This window comes from Rhea pennata, chromosome 4, assembly GCF_028389875.1.
Source record: "Rhea pennata isolate bPtePen1 chromosome 4, bPtePen1.pri, whole genome shotgun sequence".
NCBI lineage: Eukaryota > Metazoa > Chordata > Aves > Rheiformes > Rheidae > Rhea > Rhea pennata.
In genome coordinates this window covers 6,449,993-6,474,167 of record NC_084666.1, presented here as the reverse complement: position 1 = coordinate 6,474,167, position 24,175 = coordinate 6,449,993, and the positions used below count along the sequence as shown (strand labels likewise).

Sequence of the window (24,175 nt, the reverse complement as noted above, 5' to 3'; positions counted from 1 at the left end):
TTGCGCGGAAGAGCTTCGCCTCCTGCTCCCACCCCCTTGCCCTCCTATGGGAAACGGTGTCGCCAGGGGTGGGAGTAGGGGTAGGCCAGCCCGCTTATAAGTGTGGTCCTGTGGCAAGCTGAAGTTGACGGGAGTGACAGGAGGTTTGGCGTGCTCCGAGATACCCACCTCCCATGCCGTAGGGTCCCTGAGATGACCAAAGGGGGAATGGAGTCAGTTGAAGTGTTCGTGGCTGAAGGCAAAGGCCGTGGCTTGAAGGCGCAGAAGGAATTCCTGCCCGGGGATGTGATCTTCGCCGAGCCAGCCTACGCTGCTGTGGTTTTTGATAGGTAAGAGTAGAGCACTTGTAAAACAAAGATCAGAAGCTGTCTCTATGCAAAAGGAGACAGGGCTGGGCGGGTAAAAGTTTGAAAGCGTCTGGATAGCATCAGCAAAGGGTGTGAAGGGAGATCAGAAGCACTTCTATAAGGACACTTCTGCAGCTTACAGTCACTGTCCTCACAGTCAGATGAGGCTTCATATTTTAAATAAGACACGGATGATTTCCAGGATGTGAGCTTGCAAGGTGCTCGGTGCCCTCAGCTTTTACCAAATGCAGTGAAAGTTGAATGTGTTCAACATGTTCCCAGACTAGACCCATATTGCTCACCAGTGGGCTGCCAGGACTAAGTGTAATTCAGTTACAGCCATCTCTGACTTTGCTGAAGCCTCCACTGCACAGAGGGTGATGAAGAGGAGTTATATTGTGCTCTGCTCACAGGTATGACCTCCCAGCTGTGTATTCTTCAAGGGCATCGAGATGAGTCCCGAGACTGAATTTTGCCCCACATTGCCAGTGACTTTAGTGAATGTTCTGCATAGTTAGTAGTGTACTGAGTGATTCTGCCTGTTTGAGCTTTCTCTGAATGAATTAGCTCTGTTAACAAAGTCTAGGATTGAATCGGATGAAGTTGATTTGTGCTACTGTGTGATCTGGCAATAGCAGAGAATTAGGGATCAAATGAACAGAGCAGGTAACAAGTATTTTTGTGTTATTTGTTTCTTTCTTGCCTTTGTAATACCAATGGGAGAACATGTTCATGAATCTGTACAACAGCAATAATTATAATGTTTTTAATTTTCATTTTAATATATCATTGCAAGAACACACCATTAAAACTGATTTTTTTTTTTCAATTAAGAATGTTAAATTCTTGAATAATATCTGGAAGTGAACTGAGTTCAATTACAGTAGTGAATGGCAAAACCATCTCTCCGTGACATATCTTTTTAGGTCCTGCGCTTTAGTTTTCCTTGTGTCGCTAGTTGGGAGCTTGCTGTGATATTGTGTTTGCTTCAGAAGTTCCTATTGTCCGTGAATTCTACTATATGCTGTATTAAAAATAATAATAATCCTTTAAACCATTGAAAACGTTCTGCCTTTTGATTCCTGGATGACATTTTTTTTTCCTTCTAAGTGAAGCATTGCAAGCATCATATACGTAGTAGAGCAGCTCATCAGATCATGTTGAAGAGCTAAAGCTTCCATACATTTTCAAATGTCACTTGTGTAATGTGAGATAAGGGGAGAAACTGTTACCACACCAGCTCTTAGACTGCAGACTGTGTCTGAGGCTTAGGTTTCCAACTGAAAACCTCTGATGGGGAGAGATGCACTTCCCTCCCTATGCAGGCTCTGTTTATTTAGCTTCCAGGGGGCAGATGCAGACACTGAATAGCAAGGAGGTAAAGCAAACACATCACTTCTCTGTGACTACAGAGAATGGGGGTGGTTTCAGTCATTCTTATTTTTCTGCTTCTTCTTCATGCTGCTATGCAATAGTAACAGACTCTTACCCTCCTATGGCATATTTCATCCCAAAGCACTTTATATATGCCATTGATGAAATGCATTTCTGGCATCTCTGATGCAGATGGTGCCAACTCGATACTTGTTGCTTAGCACTCACCAGGGAACATCCTGCACCTAAGACCTAATGGAAACCTACATTTTTCCTGTGAAAAGTACTCTGTTTTTTTTTCATGCACATCCACGGCTTTCACTTTGAAGGTACCTTCTACCCCTGTCTCAGGGTATTGTGCCACGGTATTTTTTATGTGTTTTTCCATGCCCACAGACAAACATGCATTTGGAGACAGTTGTTACTGTCTCTGTATGGCTAGAAGAAGGCTCTAAACTTGGTGTTGAGCCTACAGCATTAAAAAGGTGCTCACCCTGCAATGAGACATCTAAGTCCAGAGTCTCTCACCCTAATTCTCCTCAGCATGTTAATCTCTCGCTGAAAGCAGTGTGTAAGTGTCCTATGGAAAGAGAATTTAAATAGGAGTAATTGGTGGGCCTAATTTTTGAAGTATTTGGATCATACCTTGTCACTTAAATAGGTGACCAGATCTTCCACAGAGCTTAGCTTTCTGCATATGTGAGGGCAACCATGGAAGCACAAGGATGAGAGTACTTTGAAAAATTGGCCCATACCTTGCAGCCCTTTTAGGAGCTCCGTTCTTTGGGAAGTCTGGATGCTGGATGCAGTGTGCATGCTAAGACCCTGAAAACCTGTCCCTGGCAGTGCTGTTGAAAACAGTCCTGTATGTGTTGTATATGGATCGCTGTAATGCTGTAATGGTCACACTTCAATCTTCTGTGCGACTGAACGTGATGTAACAAAGTACTGGATGAAGTGAAAGCACGCTTTTTGGATTAGTGGGAGCAGATCTGCTGAGATATGACATTGTTTTCTTGGTTTGGCTGTACTACAGGATGGAAAGCACCTACTCTTTGTGGCTGGGTATGCAACTGTGATAAGATGAGAGATGTTACTGCCCAGAAATGTGGAAGCTCCAGAAAAGCTGATGGTCATTTGACTTGGTGAAGAACATGGCTATGGAATGAGGAATTCACATTTTCTGCTGGAGGTGTTTAACTTCCAGTGTCTTAATTAGAAACCCTGGAAAATCCCAGAGAGAGCCAGACCCATCCAGAGGGCTGCTTCATGCAGAAACCAAACTTACACTCTCTGAAAGACCATAAGAGGAACGTATGTCTTTGCCCTTACTATATAGGGAGCTGGGGAACCTACGCAGTTCATCTTGGCACCCAATGTTAGGTGCTCATAGTGGAAAATGTAGATTAACGGCACTTCAAGCTTAAGTGATGCAGAGGCCCTATTCTGCAACACAGTGGGGAAAATCACTTGCTGTAAATTTTACTACATATTGCTGCAAGGAATTGTAGAAGCAATTTTGACCTGAGGCTGTCACCTGATTGCTTGAATTGGTATGAATGTCTTTTATAAGGAGACTGAGTTTGAGGAGTTGTTGAGGATTTATCTTGCCAGTAAAATAAGAAATGTTTTATTTGACAAAACTCTGCAATCAGCCATCCTTCTGTGAGGAAATGAGACCCATCGTCTACACCGGAACAGTATATAGGGTGATATGATGACTTACCCAGTTGAGACTCAGCTTGCAAATTAAGACATCCGCAATGGATCCACAAGGTCTATACATGCCCTCATAGAGCTAAGGGCAGGATTCAGTTGCCTACACAGTGTCATTTGAGATGCCCCGAGGTGTCTGAGATGTCCACATAGGGCTGACAGGTATAACACAGGATTTATGAGAATCACACAGCATCTCAGAGTAGGCGAGTGTCCCTGCAGAGCCTAAAATAACACTAGGATCCTATGTTTAGGCATGTGAATCCAGGCCTAAGTGCCTAGGTGCTCAGTGTAGTCAATGGAGCACTATTCTGTACAACCAGACATAGACACCTACCTTGGTGAGCTGAATCACTTTAAAAGCCCTGTTGAGTTTGTTGCTTGGATCACTGCTTAAATGCCTAGTGGACACCATATGGGTGACTTAATCTGGAAACTGCATCCTCACCCCTGCAAGTTCTGAAAGTTCATCTGGAACATCGTTAAAGGCTGGTCAGGCGACGTGGTGATGGCTCTCTGATACCAGGGAGCTTCTGATTCAAAAGTACAGAAATCTCAAAGTGAAGTTATAGTAGTCCACTATAAACATCAGCCTTCTCATAGCTTCTTAGATTTTAAGCCCAAGGTATGACTGCAAAAGCTGACCCTTTCCTTTATATACTGATTACCTGGTGACGTCTCCTGCATCAAGTCCATTCGATATCTCTGAACTAAAGCAAACAGCTTAGAGAAATGGCAAATACTGATTTAAAGGGGGTGCAAAACTCAGTGCAATCTCAGATATTTCACTGTTTGGATAGAGTGCAGACACACTCTCTGATCCTTGTTTGAATCTGCCTTGCATTGTTATCAGCTAAAGTAACACTTAAAAAACACCAGTCAGTGTCAGGCTTGCTTTGCCCTAAAATAGATGCAGAAGGTTGGAAACACATCCGCTTGAGGAATTCTTGGCCCTTGGTGGGGTCCTTTTTCAGTGTACAGATCCCCTGTGCATTCCCATTGGCCATTGCCTCTAGTTGAAGCTTGTTCTAGTCCTCTGCTTACCTGCTAGGTTTTAATCCTTCTCACCCTCCCTTTTCACTTTCTGTTTGAAGACACCAGGTCTCCTTTCCATCCATGGCCACCTTCAGGATGATGGTATGTGACCTTCTCTTCTGGCACGTCTGTTGGCTCTGAAGCATGTAAGAGTTTACATTTCCCACAGGCGTAGGGAGACCTGATATATCTCTGTCAACCTTCTCTTGATGGGTTTGCTCTTTAACCAGTGGGGTTTGAGAGACAGTAATCAAGGCAAACAATATCACGTGGTAGAAAGCAAGATCACCTGAAGAGCTGCTTGATGGGTGATCTCCAGATTGCAGAAAAAAAAGAAGAAAAAAGGAGAGCGTGCTATTTTTGTGCTTCTTTTTGATGTATGAAAGAAGGCCCACAAGCATTTCTCCAAGGGAAGTGTATGGAGCTATGTTATTGTAGCTGTGGTGACCTTGGGATATAAGGATATACCTGTAGTAATATAATTCTGAAAATATTATGAAAGCAATTCCTGTCATTTGCTATCAATAAAATCTGAGAACCAGTGTGATTGTATTCACACTGTTTCAGATTTTGATTTTGTTTAGTTATCTAGTTCATTCAAAAGCTTAAACAAAACTTAGGAGAAACCTCAGCTTTTTGAAAGGAAAACACACTCATACCTCTTTAAAAAGGCTGTGGAAGCTTGTAATAAAAGACTAAAAGTTTAAGTAGTCTAAAATAAATCTTTCACCCAAATCAGGCAAACTAGAATGTGTCATCTCTGATATTTCAAAGATAAAAGCACTAAGCTCCGACCTCCATTTTTAAGGAGCAAGATATTCTTGAGTTAATAATTCACCATTAAAGGTATCCTCAGTAGAGGCCTACTACTGAATACCTCCCTTTCCCTTTCACTGCTGAAAGAGTGGGTAGATCTCCTTAGGCCATTGTGTTTAGTGAAGTGTTGCAGCCTTTACTTTGAAAGCCAAGTGGACTTTGGTTATATCTTAGGCCATTCTTGAAGGACGCTGAGGAGAGAGATGCCTAGCTAGCCAATAATAAATATGAAGCAGATGGATTTAGATGTAAGTTAGATCATCTGTGTTTGTCCTGCCACATTGTGAGCCATCATGTCCATTTAGCTATTCAGTGAAATCCTGACCTATTTGTTCGCACTACAGCTGTCTCACCTTGCTTTTCCAGATCAATGAATGAGATGCTGCAGGGCCTTGATGGGAAATGGTGCACATGTCTCAGAGATGAAGTGAATGCTTGTTCTATGGCAGTGCTCACCCTTCTGTCTTGGCAAGTGCAGCAGGTCTGAACCCACTGTACTTCCAAGTGGCTAAAAGAGCTATCTGCTTCTTTTACTTCCATGAAGAGCCGTGCTTGAGGGAGCCATCCTCTAGCTGATAATGCTCTGTCATCTCTTGCATTCATTAGCTGGCATGTTGAATCACTGTTCTGCGATTGGAACTACATCCAGGACTGGCAGTAGTTGTGCATCTCATCCAAGCAATATCAGATTTTACAGATTAACAATAAATCTGCTCTTTTAGCTATTTCTGAGCACAGAGGATCCTACGAAGATTTGTAAGTGAAGTGGTCGTTCTCATACCTGGCAGCCTACTCAGATTACCTGTGAGTGACTGTACCTGCAGTTTCCGTACCATACGAGCTTTCACTTTCTCAGGAAGTCTCACGTGACTTTTTTTTGTGCATTTTGCCTCTTCTCAGAAATGGTGGCTTTCTAGAGCTGGCATTAAGTTTCACTGTTCGATTTCCTTTGGAAATGCTGGGCACCCTCCCTGTACAATAAATGATGAAATGTAAAGCAGTATTTTTCTCTCCTGAGGGACGAGAAGGGGAGACACAAGCCCTTATCTCATGACTCTGGTTCTGCTGCACCATTTCCTCCTTCAGCCTGTCATTCCTTGTACAGGGAAGCTTTCTAACTGCCTTTCCCCTCTCTGACTGCCATCAAAATGTGCGGGCAGCAGGAGGGAGTCCCATTCCCCAAGCAAGATACCTCCCCGTGCTTTCCGGCACAATGTAGCCATGTGGGTTTTATCAGCTCTCTGGCTCTTCTTTGCCTTACAAGGAGTGTAATCTCTCTTGCACCTCTCTGCCCCCCTGACTTGACAGCTGACAGAGCACAGCCTCACATTTTTCAACAGCACCCAGCTCTTTCATTTGACTTAATGAAGGTGGTTGCATCCTCCTTCCTGGACATGCGCTCCTGCCTGCCCCTTCTTGAGTGCCTACCTTGATGCAGGCTCCCCCTCACCAGCTGGCACTACTCACTGTCATTTTACAAGCTTCATTTTTGCACACTGCTTTGTCTGCTGCAAGTCATCCCACTTTAAATCAATGGCCCTCTTCATCCTGCAAAAGCCAGGGATCAGGGTGGTTTGTGTTAGCAGCTCATGTAACTGTGCTACAGGAATGTAAGCACATTCTCAGGGTATGGTGATACCTGTAAAGGCACATACATATGTGTGTGTATATATTTAGATGTACAGTGAAGAGGCAGGACAGCCTTGTGGCCGGGGACTCTGGGGTTCTGGGTCTGATTTCCAGCTGTGGCACAGCCTTCTCATGTGACCTTCAACAAATTTTTATTTCCTTGTGCTTCAGTTCCCCTTTGCAGACTGTGGATGGTGTTGATGTTCCCTTTGCCTCTGTGGTCGATGTGCTTTATGCAGCAAGGAGAACCTCTCTCCTTGGGCTGGCAGTGTCTAAGTGATGTGAATGTGAATTCTCCCATATCTTCAAACCTAGGAGGAGGTGGAGGTAAAGTGGGCAGTCACCTGAAGAAGCAGACTGCTGAGAGCAGCAAATCAGCCAGGCAAAAGCCTTTTCCAGGGTCAGACATCGACTTCTGCAGGCCTGCCCACTTCCTCTGCCACTGTGTCCCTTACCCTATGTCCTGTACTTGCAAGGTGGGATCCATTCCCACCATTCGATCCAGCTCCATTCAGGCCTCATCCTCGGGATAGTGAAACTCAGTGTTGCCTGTCATATTTAAAAGCCATGGGTCCTTAGGCTTATTAACAACCCTGCTGTGTCTAACTGGGTCCAGCAGCAAAGGAAAAGTCCTGAAGTTGTTTGGGCAGGAGAGAGAAGTTTCTCCCCTGCTTCCCGATGAAGTAAGTCTCAGCAGGAGGCAGCAGGAAGTGTGAAGTGGGGCATGTGGTTGGGGATTTCTCTTGGTCCTGTCCCTGGACACTCTCAAAGAGAGGTATGAGGTTAGACGGACCTGATACTTCTTCATCAGTACCCTCCTCCTTGATTAAAATTACATATATATAGTTATAGGATGCTTCATGGAAATCCCTGTTTTGAATCCCCAAGGAAGAAGCCTGCTGCTTGTGAAAGGAGTTTCCCAGATATACCATGAATGTCTAATTCACAGTAACCTCTCAGCTAGTTAAACTGCGGAGCCAGAAGCAGGAATACCTGGTGGGTGGCACCTATCTCTGCTGGCACCAGAGAAAGATACCTCCCATTTCACATGAGGTTTTGGGATTGATGGGTTGGAGGAGAAATCTATATCACTAGCCCATCTGTGTGAAAGCTATATGTGGCCTAAGGAGCACAGTGCTAAAGCTAACACTGGACTAAGTGGGGAGGGATTTTATGCCCTGGGAGCAGGTTACATCATTACATCAGGCATTGTGCTCATTGCCTTTAGTGTTTAAAAGTAGCCCCATGATGGCATATTCAAGGCCACTGACCAGCAAAAAATCATTGTTATTCTCCGCTCAGTGACATACTAGCCTTGTAAAGATTAAAGATCCCCTCAGATTTATTAATAAAATCTTACAGTGATCATAAATGCAAGTACTTCTCCTTCAACTTGGCAGCTCTTCTGCTTCCCTGCTGACAAAACTCTGCCGTGGGAGCTGCCCTGCAAACTCCCCCATGGCTTGTTTAGCATGAGAACTGCTAGTTAGCAACCCCCATCTTAGCATGCTTTAAGTTCATCCTTATATTTTCCACCCTAAAGACCATTCCAAATGAGTGAGATGAGCTTCCTTTCATGTTATGGAAAAACTAAGGCAGCACTGAACCAAGGCCCAGATTCCAGTGGGAGGGCACTCGGGGTGGGACTCAGCTCTGTGTTGAGCCACCTCTGTTTAGATAGGTCCATGCAGGTTTCCCTGTGTGAACTAAGTGTCTCAGCTCCCACTAGAGCACATGGAGATTAATATGGTCCATGGGGTATCATATGTGCTCCAGCTCACCACAGGGAGGGCTCAGCCCCTGTGCTCCCGGTAGATGCCCGCAGCAAAGGCTGCTGTGGCGTTACAAAGGTCAGTTGCTCTCTGCCTGAATGGAGCTTTCTCTGCATCCCCTGCACAAAACCTGATGAGAGCTGCAAGCCGTAGCACCCATACCAGCATGCAGCTTTGCAAAATGGCATCTAAAATCCACAGAATACGCAGAACACTTGCAACTGGTGCAATGCCACCAGTACAACTAAGACCTTGGCCCACAGACAAAATAAGTGAGAAGCAAAGCTGCTTTTTGATTCATGGAAACCTATTTTGGTTTCAAATAGTGCAGACATGTGGTTTCCCTATGCAGAGACAGAGCAGGTTGGCTGTGATCAGGACAAGCTCACAGTTTAAGAAAATGTTGACACATAAGAAAATGTTAGTAGGAGCCATCTCAGTCTATCAGTCTCCTTTATTATGATTCGTCTCTGATCTGCTCACTCTCAGAGCATTTCTGATGTGTATGTTTGTCCTCATGTGCCCATGTTTGGTCCCTCTAGCCTAGTAGTTTTTTAAGTCACTTAGGTATGGTAGTGGCTGCTGCTCCATTTTGTGCAATGGCCGATCTGAGGTGCAGGAAAACCTCAGTGCTCTAGATGGGTTTCAGTTTAGCCAAGCTCAGAGGCTTTGTGGGAGGATGAAGCACTCAGTCTGGCTCTTTGCCTTCACATTTTTCTTCGTGTTCAGCTAAGTGATAGACTCATTAAGCATCTGCTTTCTGCTCAGCAAATGGGTGGCTGATACTTCAACAAGGGCCAGACACAAAACAAAAACAGACTGAAAATCCTATTAACAATGGCAGTGCTGAGAAGAAGCAGATGAGCTGCAGACAAGAGGGCTGAGAGCTGAGGAATGTTTTATTACTTCCCCCCTTTAAACAGCATATCTGTCTCTTCTGCATAGCCAAAGAAAAAAGCAACAACACTAGACAAACACATGATTGTGCTGTTGCACAAGGTAGGGCATTGCCTGGCAGGTTTCCCCTTCCTCTCAGAAAGGCAGGAGGGGTCTGTCCTCACCATGTGTGAGGAGCTCAGGGGCTCCAAGCCAGCAGTACCTTTGCTTGATGGAGCTGGCAGCCCACTGGGATGCTAGGCTCTGCAGCCCTTCTCTGAGGTATAAGCCAACGGGTCCTTCTGTCCTTCCAGCCTGACTCACATCATCTGTCACACCTGCTTCAAACGGCAGGAGAGACTCCACCGCTGTGGCCAGTGCAAGTTTGCCTACTACTGTGACCGGACCTGCCAGAGAGCGGCCTGGCTGGACCACAAGAATGAGTGCTCTGCCATCAAGAGACATGGCAAGGTGCCCACTGAAAACATCAGGTGAGCAGCAATCCTGAGGTACTGTGCCATGAGCCTGGCTCTGTCTCATGACCTGGCCTGAAAGCAGTGGGAGGAGAGAGAGCTTCCCTCTGAAGGGTGGGAAATAGGAGCTGGGTGGCCTAGCTGGTAGAGGGGCACCTGGGCATGAGCTGGACTGGGGAAGGCCAGCGGCATTGCTGAGTGGGGATGAATTTTGATGGCCCTCCTGCTAGATTGAGGTGCATCTGGCTTGGTCAGAGTGTGACATTAACGTGTGGCGCTCTTCCCTGGCCAGGCTGGCAGCCCGTATCATGTGGAAGATGGAGAGGGAAGGCAGCGGGCTGGCAGAGGGCTGCCTGGTCTCCATTGATGACCTGCAGAACCATGTGGACAACTTCAATGAGGAGGAGAAGAAGGAGCTGCAAGCCGATGTGGAGAGTTTCCTTGAATTTTGGCCACCACAGAGTCAGCAGTTTGGCATACAGTTCATCTCCCACGTATTCGGAGTGGTAGGTCTGATGGGCAGGAGAGCAAAGTGACCGTTATTTTTAAAGCCGTGGGCAATGCTTACTTCAGAGGGAAGGTCTCAGACCAAGCCAACCCCAGATGTAAACCTAAGTTTCTCAGGCCAGGATGCCTGCGTTCCTCCTCTGCTTGCCTTTAAGATGCTCTAGCAGCCTGGACAGCCAGGTCAGAGTTTGAATACTGCCACGTTCCTCATCTGCCTCAGTCCTACATTTCCATGTGGGAAACCTAGGCACAGCAAGGTCAACGTCTGAAACATTTTTAGCTAAGTATGTGGACAAATGGCCTTGGTGCTGCATTCACATCACAAGTCCTGTTGGGCATCTCTCTGCGCCCGAAAGAATTAGGATGCATTTAAATGTATTTTCAGTAAATATACTTAAAATATAATACATCTATACATATACATATATATAATACATATATATATATAAAATATATTTAATACAATATTTTTGAATACATAATATTAAAATATGCATTAAGATGTTTATCACATGTTGTGTAATCTAGATTCTTACATCTGTATATGCTGATCATATATAGTTATATATGATTTTTACATATATATGCATAGATACATATATATGAAAACACAACAGATACAATATAGTAATGCTTTATAGTATCTATTTCTGATTTGAGTGTAAATTTATGTTCTCAGAGTAGCAAAAAGGAAACTCCTCTGATACTACTTATGGCTGAGTTTCTCTGTCTAGCTCTAGTGTTAAGTCAGTCTGTGTATCCAGGCATGCACTAACCCCTTGGCTAGCAACACTGCCCCGGGGACCAGTGTAGGCTGAGGCGAGGCCCTCGCCTCTCGTGGCTCTGCACCGGCCGGTGTGGCACAGAAGATGGCTTTGTTGGCCCGAGCACTGGCTATGCAGCTTTCTGCTGGGAGGATGCAGAGCATCCCTTCGTACGTGACCCTGCAGAGAAACTGCAGCCCAGTGGGTCAGGGAGACTGATGTGCTAGTGAACAGAGTAGCTTGCCCTTGCGTAAGTCAGGAAGTATGGGTGGAGCAGAGACTTAGTTAAGAACAGAAATAAAGCAATTAAAAATGATGAAACAATTAGCAGCTGAGTTATTTCATTTGCTATATCTTATCACATTTTCCCTTTTCAAATATTTCCTTTGTATATAATTGTGAGTAAAAACTATTCCCTGAATGATTTGCAACAATAATAATAACTCATAACAAACTGAAGTAGTTGGTTTTTGAGTTCTGTGAGCCACCCAGCAGACGTGCGTCCAGGCTGAGTGTAGCCCTCATGGTTAATCACTGACACCGATATCTGTTTTTACAAGAGTGAACTTTGCTTTCTGCAGCTACTCTGCTTAAATTGCTTCAAATTCATTTTTCTGTGACCTTTTCCTGAATTATTTGCTGAAAGCAAACATGAGAAATCCCATGCATGGTCAAATCAAATTTATCTTAAACATCTAGGATGGATTTTAGCAGCAAATATGCTGCAGTGTTCACTCAGCTCTCCTCTGAGCCAGTCTATCTGCTTGAGTCATTTCTACAGTTACCTGCTATGATAACGTCACAGACAACTCTCCCTAAGGTTTGGAAATGGGATGTACCTCTCCTAAAGAATCAGTGGGAGTGGAGAAATCTTGATGCCAAAATGTAGCTGAATTAATTTTTTTCTACTTCAATTCTTGCTCCTGCCTGTATTTTGGGACTAGATCAACTGCAATGGCTTTACCCTCAGTGACCAAAGAGGACTGCAGGCTGTTGGTGTGGGCATTTTCCCCAATCTCTGCCAGGTCAACCATGACTGCTGGCCCAACTGCACCGTGATCTTCAACAATGGCAAGTGAGTGGATTTCTTTCTTCTTCCTTTTTTAGCTTAGAAACAAAAAATCAAAAAATGATTTCTAAAGAGGAGCTCATTTCTCTCATAGTTATTGTTTTAAAAAAATATGTTCTGATGTACAAAACAAATACACAGAACTTATCAGTAGGGTTTGGCCCAAGGTCCAGTGAACTGGCAAAGAGTTTTTCCTTTACTTCTGTGAGTTTTGAAATTCAGTCTCCAAATACACAGATAAATTGGTAATTAGCTAATTAGAATCACACTCTTACACTGAGGCTTAGTTTATGAGTTATAAAGGAATGATTACAGTTAATGAGTTATTAGAGATTGTTCTGGGAGTCCGTAGTTCAAGAGTTTCTCTTTACTGAAGCCTGCAATCAGCTATGTATCACTCTCTGCTGATGTGTTTGTAACTATCCCTCACACAAATCCTCAGTTTTGTGAGAGTGTACAATCTCTTTTAATCATTGATTAACTCTTTAGCAATGGGATCTTAATGACTTGTGACTAATGACATCAGTTGTGACTGATGTCTGCAGAACAGTCACGTACAAATGCAGGATACCCCTGGCCATGGTGCATTGCCCATCCTCACCTGAGCCCTGCAAGAAAACTTATGTGGGACAACTGTGACACAGCTGTGAGAGGCCCAGTGGGAAATGTAGGGACATTTCCACAGAGCTGGGAGTGGAGGCTGCCCATCTCTGTGCATTTGCTCAGGGCAGCCCGGCTGGAGGATTTTTGCTCTTCACAGCCTTCTTCCAGGCCAGACAAGATGTAAACTACTGCTCAACCAGCAAGTTGTGTCATGTGCAAAACTCCAGCCGAGAGAAATTGCTTGCCTAAAGTCGGCACAGCCATGTATTTCATCAAAATTTCCCACTTAGTCTGGAGATTTCATATAGTCCTGTGTTTACCAAACCTTAATGTTGAGCTTAAGATAACCCCAGGGCCTCCCTTTCTTTAACTAACACATTGCTTGTGCACTTGAGTTCTCATAGCCAGTTTTACCTGATAAATGAAGTGTTTATCATGCAGCTGGGGAGCAAGCAAAGAGAGAACAGCATTGCATTAGGATGGTTACCTTTGTGGGACACAGGGCATGATCCAAAGTCAATTGGAGTCTGATATCCAATTGCCCTGGATCAAATCCATACTGGGAGGCCTGGGAGAGCCTCTCAAGCAAGCTTAGGAAGTGAAGGAGGTAATTAACAGCGAGAGCAACCCTGAATCTGAGTTTCTGGGTGGTAAGCAGAGGAATTACATTTTGTTTGCCTGGCAGCCTTTTGAAGCTCCCATGTGCATCCTGACTTTAAACCTTGACCAACTGGTAATATTGTGTAATTGGCCAGTTAAAGGGTGAAAGTTTCTTATCTTTTTGAGAAAACCTGGTGGAAAACCCTAGCTGCTCTTGCCAGGAGGACTGTCTCTATTCCCTTCAGTGGGAATGGGGCCTCTCTGGGCTCAAGGCAGAGCACTGGCCTTGAGGACCCACTAAACTCATCACATAGAGCATGGTTGCTAATAGCCTAGACTAACTTCTGTTTCAAGCTATGTTTTAGTGAGCATGGTTCTACAGATGTCAGTGGAGACATCTCTGGTCCATGCAGGAGAATTAGCCCCATTGGCACCTGTGAAATGCGGGAAGAGGGTTTTGCTTGTCTGCTGGCCAAAAGCACTCCCCAAAGCACCGTGCCAGGATGGCTTTCACCGAAATGTGCCACGGCCAGGCACTGAGCATCTCGCTTATGGCAGCTGGATAGCGAAAGCGGGAGCTCCTTACACCATCAGGCTGCAGCTGCATCCCGGTGCCCAACGCCGGGCACCCAGACCTCAGCTTCTTGTGTTGTACTTGTGCCTGTGTAAACTGCAGATGTTTGTTTTGTCTTTCAGTCATGAGGCTGTAAGATCAATGTTCCACACACAGATGAGGTGGGTCGGTCTTGTAAGCATCCTCCTTCCCCTTGGCCTCTACCCCTCACGCCCCGTGTTAATAAAAAAAGCCGCAGGCAGCATCGAGGGGCTCTGAAAGAGCCCGCTGTTTGTGGAGAGTTTCACTTTCCCCTTTTTCTGAACTTCTATTCATCCTCCGTGTAAACTAAACCCAAACCTCACTTAACTCTGCATTTTCTAGTGCATTATAAACGTGATGGTGATACTCACTATGAGCAGCTCCCCCACTGCCAGCTCCCTCCCTGCCTTTCTACCCTTGCTTCCTGCCTTCTGAGATTTCCCTTCTCCACTTCTCATTTCTCCTCCCCTGATTACGGCAAGGGCATGAAAGTCAGAACAAGGTCTTGCTAATCTTGTATAGCCCAAAATAAAACCTTGCCTATTACGAGATGAGAAATGATTGCATTACTGACATACTAAGTATTCCATGTTTCTTCTGTAACTGGCAGTGCCCTTTGAATGCACTGACGACAACGGCAATGCCACGAGATGCAGATTTCATCCATTTTTATCACAATAGCTATTTAATGGTTTGCCTTTTAATGATGCCACTGTTATCTGTTCCAAACATTTGTCTCTTGTTAAAGAATTCACTGAAATGTGTGTAAAAAAAAGAAAAGCTCTTTGGTTAGCTCACTGCACTTGGTACATATAATCAATCCAGTTAAAGGGACACTGTGTCTTAGAACTCCAATTTCAAACAAACAGTCTCACTCAAGTAAGAGGTGAAATGCTTCTAAAGTGATTTTTGCCACCATTGCTATTTGCTCTGTGCATTACAGAGAGGACCATAAAAATGTGCAAGTGAGTGTTATTTCTGACTGCAGTTACTGTGTCTGGGTAATTTTGGTTTTGAGCTATCAGGCCCTCACTGTGCCTCTGCCTGGATCTTACAAGGCTGCTGGTACTTGGTGCACGCAGTGGGGAAAGGGAGCAAGGGACAAGGGTGGTGGGGGTGTTTTATAAACCCCTGCTCCAGCCACTCTCAGCTGACAGTGTCCCTTTAGCTGCAGTGTTTTAAACATGCCATGTGCTTCCACGCTTGTCCAAAACCCTATTGATCTCCTTGATGTGAGAGACGGCTGCTTAAAATACACCCAGCTTGCTTAGGCTATCAGGGGCATCATAAAAGTCAAAAGCTTGATTCTGCTTCTCTGCATGACTTACTTTAACGAAGATCCCATTAAGTGTGAAAAGGAATGTTTGAATATGAGAACCTTTACCTTGGAAATTGCCTTTTTTTTTTTTTTTTTTTAATGAACTTTTTCTCCTTGGAGTAGCTAGCAGCACCTCTCTCTGACTGGCTGATATTTTCTCATGGGCATGACATAACTAATAGCTGCCTTTGTTGGGGATGGCATGTTTAGTGATGAATTTAGTAGGAAATATGCTGTTGATGTGACCTAATGCCAAGAGAAGGTCCAGACCAGCCTCGAAGGGTCGCTTACCCAGCCGCCCCGGCGTGGCTGAAAGATTCAGCGTTACGTCCTTGGAGTTCAAAGTTTCTGATGTGAGTTACAGAAATACTATCATGCAGAAATAATCCCCCCCCCTCCTGCCCCACAACTGGCATATTTTTAATGCATCTGGCTCTGTCTTTGGTGAGGCCTTTGGTCTCTTGTCTCGGACATACTGAATTATTTCTAACAACAGATAGAGCTACTGGTGGAGGGGTGGATTGTAGCAGGATGAGAAAAGCATCACCTTGCTATTGCTGTTTTATGGGGCTTTATTCCACTTGGGCTAAACTCTTCAGCCAGTTACGCCCCCTTGATTGCCAGATGACCCTGAGTAACCAAGAGAGAGATTTAGTCTGCTAAAGTGAAATAGCAAGGGACTTATTTTGAGTGTCCACATTATTTAAGACCTTTTTCAGGAAAAGACATGAGAGTGAGGCAGGTACAGGGATCGGACTTTCTAAAGGCCTGTCCTCTTTTCAGGTGTTTGCCGTGAATTTTGGTACGGTTGTGGAGACCAGCAATTTCCTTATGTTTGATATTAACAACAGCCATCAGCTCAAACGGGCTATGGCCAGTGTAGACCTTTCTCATAGGATTGTTTCTATGTCTTCATGTAGATGTGTGAAAAGGCATCTCCTAGCCGGCAGCCCAGAGGGAAGGTCTCCAAACTTTTCAGAGCAAAAATGATACCGAAAGCGGCATGGGCTTGGGATCTGGGAGTTTTACCAGGGCTGCACGAATAGTGTGCAAGCAGTACTTTAAAAAGATCCAAAGTCTAAACTCAGCGTTTTGTAATGCTGCTTGTGCATTTCTCATCACAGGGTTTTCTTCGGGCGAATCCCCTGCGACATGACAGAAGTTCATGTCTAGGTTGAGCCCCCACCCAGATAAATTAATCTGGCTGTAGTACGTTATAGTTCAGGCCCCTTCCTCTTTGCAGTGTATCTGTGCTAGGACTGGCAGAGGGGCAGGAGAAACATTGTGAGCCTTTTAGTATGCATTTAGTTAGGTGAAGGGCTACACATCTGTACATTGGCCTCCCCGGAGGGATAAAGCAGTACAGTAGTGCAAGGGCTGGGGCAGTTAGCAGCACCAGTCCCGATGGCTTTGCAGCTAGGGCCCTGCACCTTTGCTTTTCTAAGCCCACCTGTCTTCTTTGCACCCAGGATTGAGCTGAGGGCACTGAGCAAGATTTCTCCCGGGGACGAGCTGACCGTTTCCTATGTGGATTTCCTCAATGTGAGCGAGGAGCGGAGGAAGCAGCTGAAGAAGCAGTATTACTTCGATTGCACGTGTGAGCACTGCAAGAAGCAGATCAAGGATGACCTGATGCTGGCTGTGAAAGAAGGGGAGAGCAAGGTATGGTCCTGCCACAGCAGCTGTGCCCAAACCCACAGGCAGCCGTGACATGCCAGCCAAAGCTAGCTCTCGGTTTAGTTAGTGGAAAATACAGTAGGAGACAACAAAGTCATGTCCCCGCAAGAGAGCACAGCTGTAGTTCCTCAGCCCAGTGATGCTCTCAGTAGCAATAAAGCTAGATTTTAGCAGAAGCACAACTAAATAGTGCCAATGTAAAAAAAAAAAAAAAAAAAGGAGACCAGAACTAAAACTTAATTGAACACTATACCAATTTGAGCACCATGTAAGGTCAGTTTAATCCCTGTTATGTCACATTTTACATCCAGTAACTGCACATTTTTTCATTTTAAAAGCCCCCCAAAGTTGCCTCTAACTCTCTTGTGTTAAAACTAACCAAATGTGTTTCCCCAAGTTTATAAAACTTCCCAGCAGACCTAGCAGTCCCTCCATAGGCAGAATGCTGAAATATTAGAAAATAAGTTTAGAGGGCAGAAAAATACTGGCATTTAAATTGAGCTTTTTGTGAGGAACTGAATGGGAAACAAAGTCCTGAGCAGTAGAACTGAAAATATATTAGGGATAATTTTTAGAAACAGAGTGATCCCGCACTGCTGAAGCTGTACAATTTGTAAAACGTGACGCTGGTTCTGCGAAGCCGAGGAGCTCAAACTTCCAGTCCATCTTTGCAAAGGCCTGTCATAATGAATTTTTATTATCACAGACATTTCTCTGTGCCGGCTGCTTTGGGCAGACTTACGTGTTGGACCATTCGTTTTTTAGTGATTTGTGTTTCTCTGGAAGTCTCACAAGCCGTTGACTGGGAGAGTGTAAGGATGTGTCTAGTCACATCCTGCTGACTTTAGGATGTGTTTCTTGGCCAGCAGCTCCAGTTTATGAACGTGTTGGTAACTCTTAAGAATTTCTTTTTCATTGCTCTGCCCAAGGATTTAACTGCTCTGTTTTTTCCCTTCTGTGACAGTGTTAGCTTATGGGGGGAGTTCACTCTTGTAGACTTTATGACCTACAAGAGAAGGGAAGGGAAGTCAGAGCAAGACAAGACGATTTTAATATATTAGCAAGTCAGTACAGCTCAGGGTGGTTTGTGGGGCAGGAGCAAACCACAAGGGTGGGATGTGAGACCTCTTAGATCAGCACTACTGGCAGCAGTGGTGGAACAAGCTGTGGCCTCCTAGGAGCTAGGACAAGATCCGCAGCCTCCAGATCAGCGCAGCTTCAAGAAAGCCAAGCTCAGCCCTATGTTCACAGGTGGCTTTCAGGAAAAACTGGATCTTACCTTGTCAGCTCTGTGCTTGTCTGTTGCCAAAAGCAAAAATCTCTCCCTGACCAAAGGTTTGGAAAAACAGACTCTTAACTGTCAGGGAGCTCCTGTCTGCAGTAGGACAGAGGGCTGGAAGAGACTCTGGCTTGCTGGCTCTGGCTTCCCTGCTATTGCAGAAGACCCTGTTCTATAATTCCATTACTATATTTATAAAGTTCCCTCTTAAAAATAATCCTGACTATTAAAATGCCTCACTTTCATTGCAAAGCTGCCTCGGACTTCAGTCCTCTGATATAAAAGCATTTTCATCTGACTTTCTGTGTAAGTATTTTTGAACACCTCTTGCAGTGGACTGTATAAATCCTCTAGAAATCTCAGCTCTCATTCAACACTGGCTACCAAGCCTTGACTGGGTGGTGAGCTGCACCATCCCCTCTCCAGGAACATGCAGTAGAAGGGCTCTGCAGTGCACAGCAGGAGTGCGTGCGCTGTAAGGGTAAGGGTAAGCACCACCAATCTTGAGTGTTCACACAGAAAAAGCCTCCTTGCAACTATGCAAGGTGCATGATTTCAGCTATTAAAAATACTCTCCGTCCCCAGACAATAAGCATCCAGAGTGACCTCACCCCCAGAGCACGTCTGCTTGCCGCCTGCTGTATCACATTCTCCAAATTCAAGCTCCATTGCCTGACAGTGGCAGCACTCACAGCTGTGTGGAAAAAGTGCTATGAATATATATATGCCGGAGTGACAGCTTACATCCTCAACAGCCGCTCCAGCCTCTTGCTCCTTCCAAATAGTAGCAAAGCTCCCGTTGTTTATAACGGCAACCGGATTAGGGGCTTCACGAAAGCAAGAGAGGATTTTTATTTGACAAAGCTGCTATGAAAGTGGTGTTCAGCGTTCCTATTCTGGGAGTCTTTACTCAGACAACATAACAATGTAATTTGCACTGACATGAGCATTGCCTTTGAATGTGCTCTGCATGCTGGGACATCATGAATACTGCTCAGATTGCTGCTAAAATCTGATTACCTAAATAGTTTCAGCTTAATCGTATGTAATAATAAAATATACCACAAACACAACACATACATACATATCCATAAATAGATGGATAAGCTGTTGTTGTTCTTTCTGACTTAACCTTTCAAGAGCCTTTCCCAACTAGCTAAATTTCACAGATTCCCCAAAAATCTCATTGACCAGATGTGAGAAAAAGACAACGGGGTAGTCCTGCAGTCCTGAATCCAAATTTGTGTGTCCTTCATTGCAATGGAGGGTACCTGCCTTAGATCCGTACCCTGAGGTCCTGTCTGATTACTGGGCACATGCCTCGGAAATGACTCTCTCATGTCCCCCGGCCTAGACTTTTATTGTGAACTCCCACTCCTGGAGTAAGGTGATTGTGGGCTGATTTCAGATTTCCCATTTATAGATTTTGCGTTTATAGAGGTCTTGAAAACTAAAGTACTTCCCCAATGTGAATTTTAAAGGCTCAGAAAAACAGAAGATATATGATGATGATGGATATGATAGTTTTATATTTCAGCATTAAATGGAGGGAGTGGAGGCAGCTAATCAGGAGCTGGTTGGTGTTTTGTCAGGCATGCTTGAATCATATCTTCTCAAATATACAACGAAACCCTTGTTGAAAGGAGTGGGAGTTTCACCTCTGGGTTTGGTAGCAGGACCATTTCAACCCAAACTTAGTGCGAGGGTTGGAGTGGCTGAGAAACACTGGGATATACTTCCAGTGGGACTAAGGTACTGATGGATAAACATCACGCTGAGCTGGTTTGGGTTCCCAGACTGATGGCCAGGGTATCCCTTTAAGTAGGGCATTTCGGCATGCCTTCGGTAGTGCATTTTCCTCACCAGTTTTCCTAATGTTGTCCCCAGCCCTCTGCAGAGATGGTGAAGGAGGTTATCCAGTTCTCGAAGGACACACTGGAGAAGATTAACAAGGCCCGCCTGGAGGGAGTTTACCATGAAGTGAGTCTCTGGGCTTTTGCTTTCGCCCTCCGCACACATGCTGCCTGGGAGTGAAGCTGGGCTGTCTACCTGCTTTGACAGCTGTGCCCCTGGACTGCCTGCAGCATGGCCATGCATTTTTAACATGATCATGAAATCAATGGCCTCCCAAGTGAAAAAGATGAGTTTCATGAGGCAAGCTTAAAAATCAGACTTGCCAGATCTGCCTGTTCTCATCTCTTTTGCTGAAACTGCTTCACTCTGTGTAAACAGTATCAACATTGGCTGTTCCAGGACCAGCTCTCTGCTCTAATGTCCTATAGCCTATAGCAGGCTATGGAGTTGTTTTTTCCTTTCTTCATCCTTTTCTGACCCACAGAATATTTAATTGTTTTGTTCAGAGTGTATTAGCTTCAGGAAAACACTCCAGGCTGACCAACAGCCTAAAGGTTTGAAATTACTTTGAGAAATGGCTGAAGCCTTCCAGTGTGGAGGAAGAGAAGGTTGGGTGGGTGGTACTGGAGTGTAAGTGCTCCTTTAGCACTCAATCCTTGATAAACCCAAGCTGCTGGCATCTTTTTTTTATCCTAGGTCCTAAACACTGAAATAAAGGTCTCACTTCTTCCTTGCCAGTTTTATGAATGTAATCCTGAGAAAGGATGAATTTGAGCCCCGGTCATTTTTGTAGACTGATGTTTTGTGACAAATAAAAACAATTCCTAACTTCCTCACCCTTTGCAGGGACTGGCTTGGCCTCTAGGACTGATATCGACTGTGCAGCCCCCAGGGCTTTGGTGTGGCAGCTTCTGACCTTCTCTTCCTCTTCCCACTTTCTCCGGACCTAGGCTGTGAGGCTGTGCCGTGAGTGCCTGAAGAAACAGGAGCCTGTGCTGGCGGAAACGAACATCTACCTCCTGAGGATCCTCAGCATTGCCTCAGAGGTGCTCTCCTACCTCCAGATGTTTGAGGAGGCAGCTGACTACGCCAAGAGGATGGTGGATGGCTACCTGTATGGCTGTGTCTTGTTTTTGGCGATTCTTCGTGGTCATGTGGTGTTAGACAGTGTGTTATACAAAGAATTTAGGGCCAACTTTGCTCTTACTTTACAGAAATTAGTATTTTCCCATAGGGCAGCTGTGCTGGCATTCAAACTGGATTATATCACCAGACAGGAAGAGCCTCACTTCCTAAATGAAGAGTTCTCAAACAGATGATTTACTAAGTTATAACTGGCAAGAAGTTTGGTTACATCTTTCATTAGCCTCTTTGTTTTGTCTCGGAAACATCTCAGGGTTGCCCTGACAGCAAAACATAGAGCCTGGGTACAGGAAAGAGAGGCCATCACTGCAGAACATGGACTGTTCCCCTGTGAACTGCAGGAGGGAGACATTGCAGTGATAAGAGAAACTCTCAGGTGGCTGCACTCAAGATACTCCTTCACTCTTGAGTAATATTCGGGTTTTTGTCTTGGCTAATTAACATGCTTAAGTCCTGTGCTAAATGCCCACTGAAAACAAAGAACTTTAAGCTTGGTCCACATAGGTCGAGGACTGACCATATAGTAAAAATGACATATTTAATTATTTTTGAGGTTTTGCCCCAGGGCTGATGAGTATTAATTAGCAAGGGATTAAAAAATCAGCAATGAAAACCACAGAGAATGGAAGGGAGGAAAACTCGTTTCATTATCCCATTCATCCTCCAGCTGAAAGTGACTCATTCCCATTACATGTCCTTTTGGTCCATTCTACCTCAAAAAGCTTGTGATATTTTTTCTTTCCAGGGGGGTTATAGTGTCTAGTAGGGACTTGCTTGGCCTGTGGTCTGACAACCTGTTTGAGTCCCAGCTTTAATACTTATCTATTGAATGATGTGGAGGAAATTGCTTCCCTTTTCCCTAGTTCCTTGGTTTCTCAGTCTAAAATGGGGACCATGGTAATTCCCTTCTTTACTTTGTGACATGCCTGTGCAAAATGCTAAATAAGCCCTTAAGGGCAGATGTGGAGGTAAGTATGGAAGTTAGGAGAGTGATCTTACGGTCCCTGCAGGGAGGGATGCATTGCCAGGGAATGACATGAACATTTCTGGAGTTTCTGGAACTGCTTGTTTCTTTCCACACATTGGATGAGAAGCTGATGATTGTTGCATTCTCAGTTTAAGCACTCCAGTTCAGAGCCTGAAGTTAAGTAGGTGAAGTCTGGGCCATAGGGTTAGATCTGGGTTTAGTGTGTGCTAAAATAATGTGGAATTGCAGAGCCTGGATTCCTCTGACCCAAGTGTACGGCTTTCACCTTTGGCAGGTTGTTCATCCTCAGGCCCTGTCACATCAACTCGTGTCCTTCTGTAATTCATGTCCTTGTGTAACTCATACTTGCCTTGTTAAGCAGATTGCAGATTTCAGTGGTATGAATGCAACAGAATTCTCACTTCAGCAAACAGTCTACTCTTCAGCAAACATGTCATGTCATTGACAAACATTTGGGAACTCAGAACTTCCCTAAACTAAATTTACACAATGTTTTTCCAGGAAAATATACCATCCCAACAATGCGCAGCTGGGGATGGCTCTGATGCGCGCAGGAGTGACCCACTGGCATGCTGGTCTCATTGAAGCTGGGCATGGCATGATCTGTAAAGCTTATGCCATTCTCCTGGTCACCCATGGACCTTCCCACCCAATTACCAAAGACCTGGAGGTAGGTGTCAGGATCTCCTGTGCTGTCTGCTGTCTATTTGGGTGAGCTGTCTATAAAGGAGTTACGTTCAAGCAGTAGAAACAACCCATTCCTAAGAACTGAGAGATAGGTTAACTAATGATTACGTCTTACTAGTGCTGTGGTTTTCTCTAGGTTGTATTTCAGTTTGCTGGGAGGTGCATGTTCCTTCTTATGTTCCTTCATCTCTGAAAAAATAGTTTTTAACCTGCATCAGGGCATATTATTAAAAATGGCCAGTGAGCCCCTGAATCTTTTTACTGTGCCCAAAGATAAAACCTTCCATTCTTCAGACAGCTTGATTTCTCTGCTCTGAGATGAGATCTGGTGATATGAAATTACAAGTGGTGGGTCTGTTCCCGGCTTACCAAGTGATTTTCATTATCTTATATTGGTGACCATTTTGCTTCCTTGCTTACCACTCCTGAGTCCTTCTGTCACTAGCAGGCTTTATTAGTAATGAGTTGCAATGCATCTGTGTCCAGTTTGATTCTGCTAGTGTGAGACCTAGAACAAGGTGCATTACAGTCATTATGTGGTCTAGGACATCACTGATGGATGGTTTCTGTGTGTAGGAAGTAAGTTATTCACTTCCTTTGAGATCCCCTATATCACAGGTCTTTAACCTGTTTTGTCCCTCAGGTCATGCGTGTCCAGACGGAGATGGAGCTGCGCATGTTCCAGCAGAATGAGTTCATGTATTACAAGATGAGAGAAGCTGCTCTCAAAAACCAAAAGATTCAAGTCATGCCTGAACCCACCAATGAGACCTCCCCCAGTCTTTTCCACAAGAAGGAGTAAAACTTGAGCTTAACACAAATTCATGCCTGTGGGATAGCATCACCTGTGGCAACTCCAAACATAGGGAATGTGATATATGAATATGATATATCCAAAAAGATTTTTTGCAGTGGCACCAGTCTGAGAACATGGACATGCTGGGGGATAGTCCTGAAAAATCTTTGAGGGGCTTAGAGCACAGGACCTCTTTGCAGAAACATCTTTTTCTACTGCTAGCAAAATCAAAGTAAAGAAAATCTGTTATAAAATGA

The 24,175-nt window shown here is 44.7% G+C and overlaps 1 protein-coding gene across 2 annotated transcripts; it reads left to right on the top strand.

The window, feature by feature from the left end:
• On the top strand, nt 1-24,175 carry SMYD1 (SET and MYND domain containing 1). 2 transcript variants are annotated; one of them, XM_062575110.1, is made up of 10 exons: nt 2-329; nt 9,880-10,056; nt 10,331-10,544; nt 12,254-12,384; nt 14,278-14,316; nt 16,964-17,156; nt 20,338-20,430; nt 21,255-21,418; nt 22,937-23,105; nt 23,766-24,175. In XM_062575110.1, exons 1-10 carry the CDS (start codon nt 193-195, stop codon nt 23,922-23,924), a joined length of 1,476 nt encoding a protein of 491 aa, XP_062431094.1. In that variant the 5' UTR covers nt 2-192; the 3' UTR covers nt 23,925-24,175. The 2 variants fall into 2 exon arrangements, with proteins under 2 accessions (XP_062431096.1, XP_062431094.1); XM_062575112.1 differs by lacking the exon at nt 14,278-14,316 and having other exon boundaries at nt 1-329.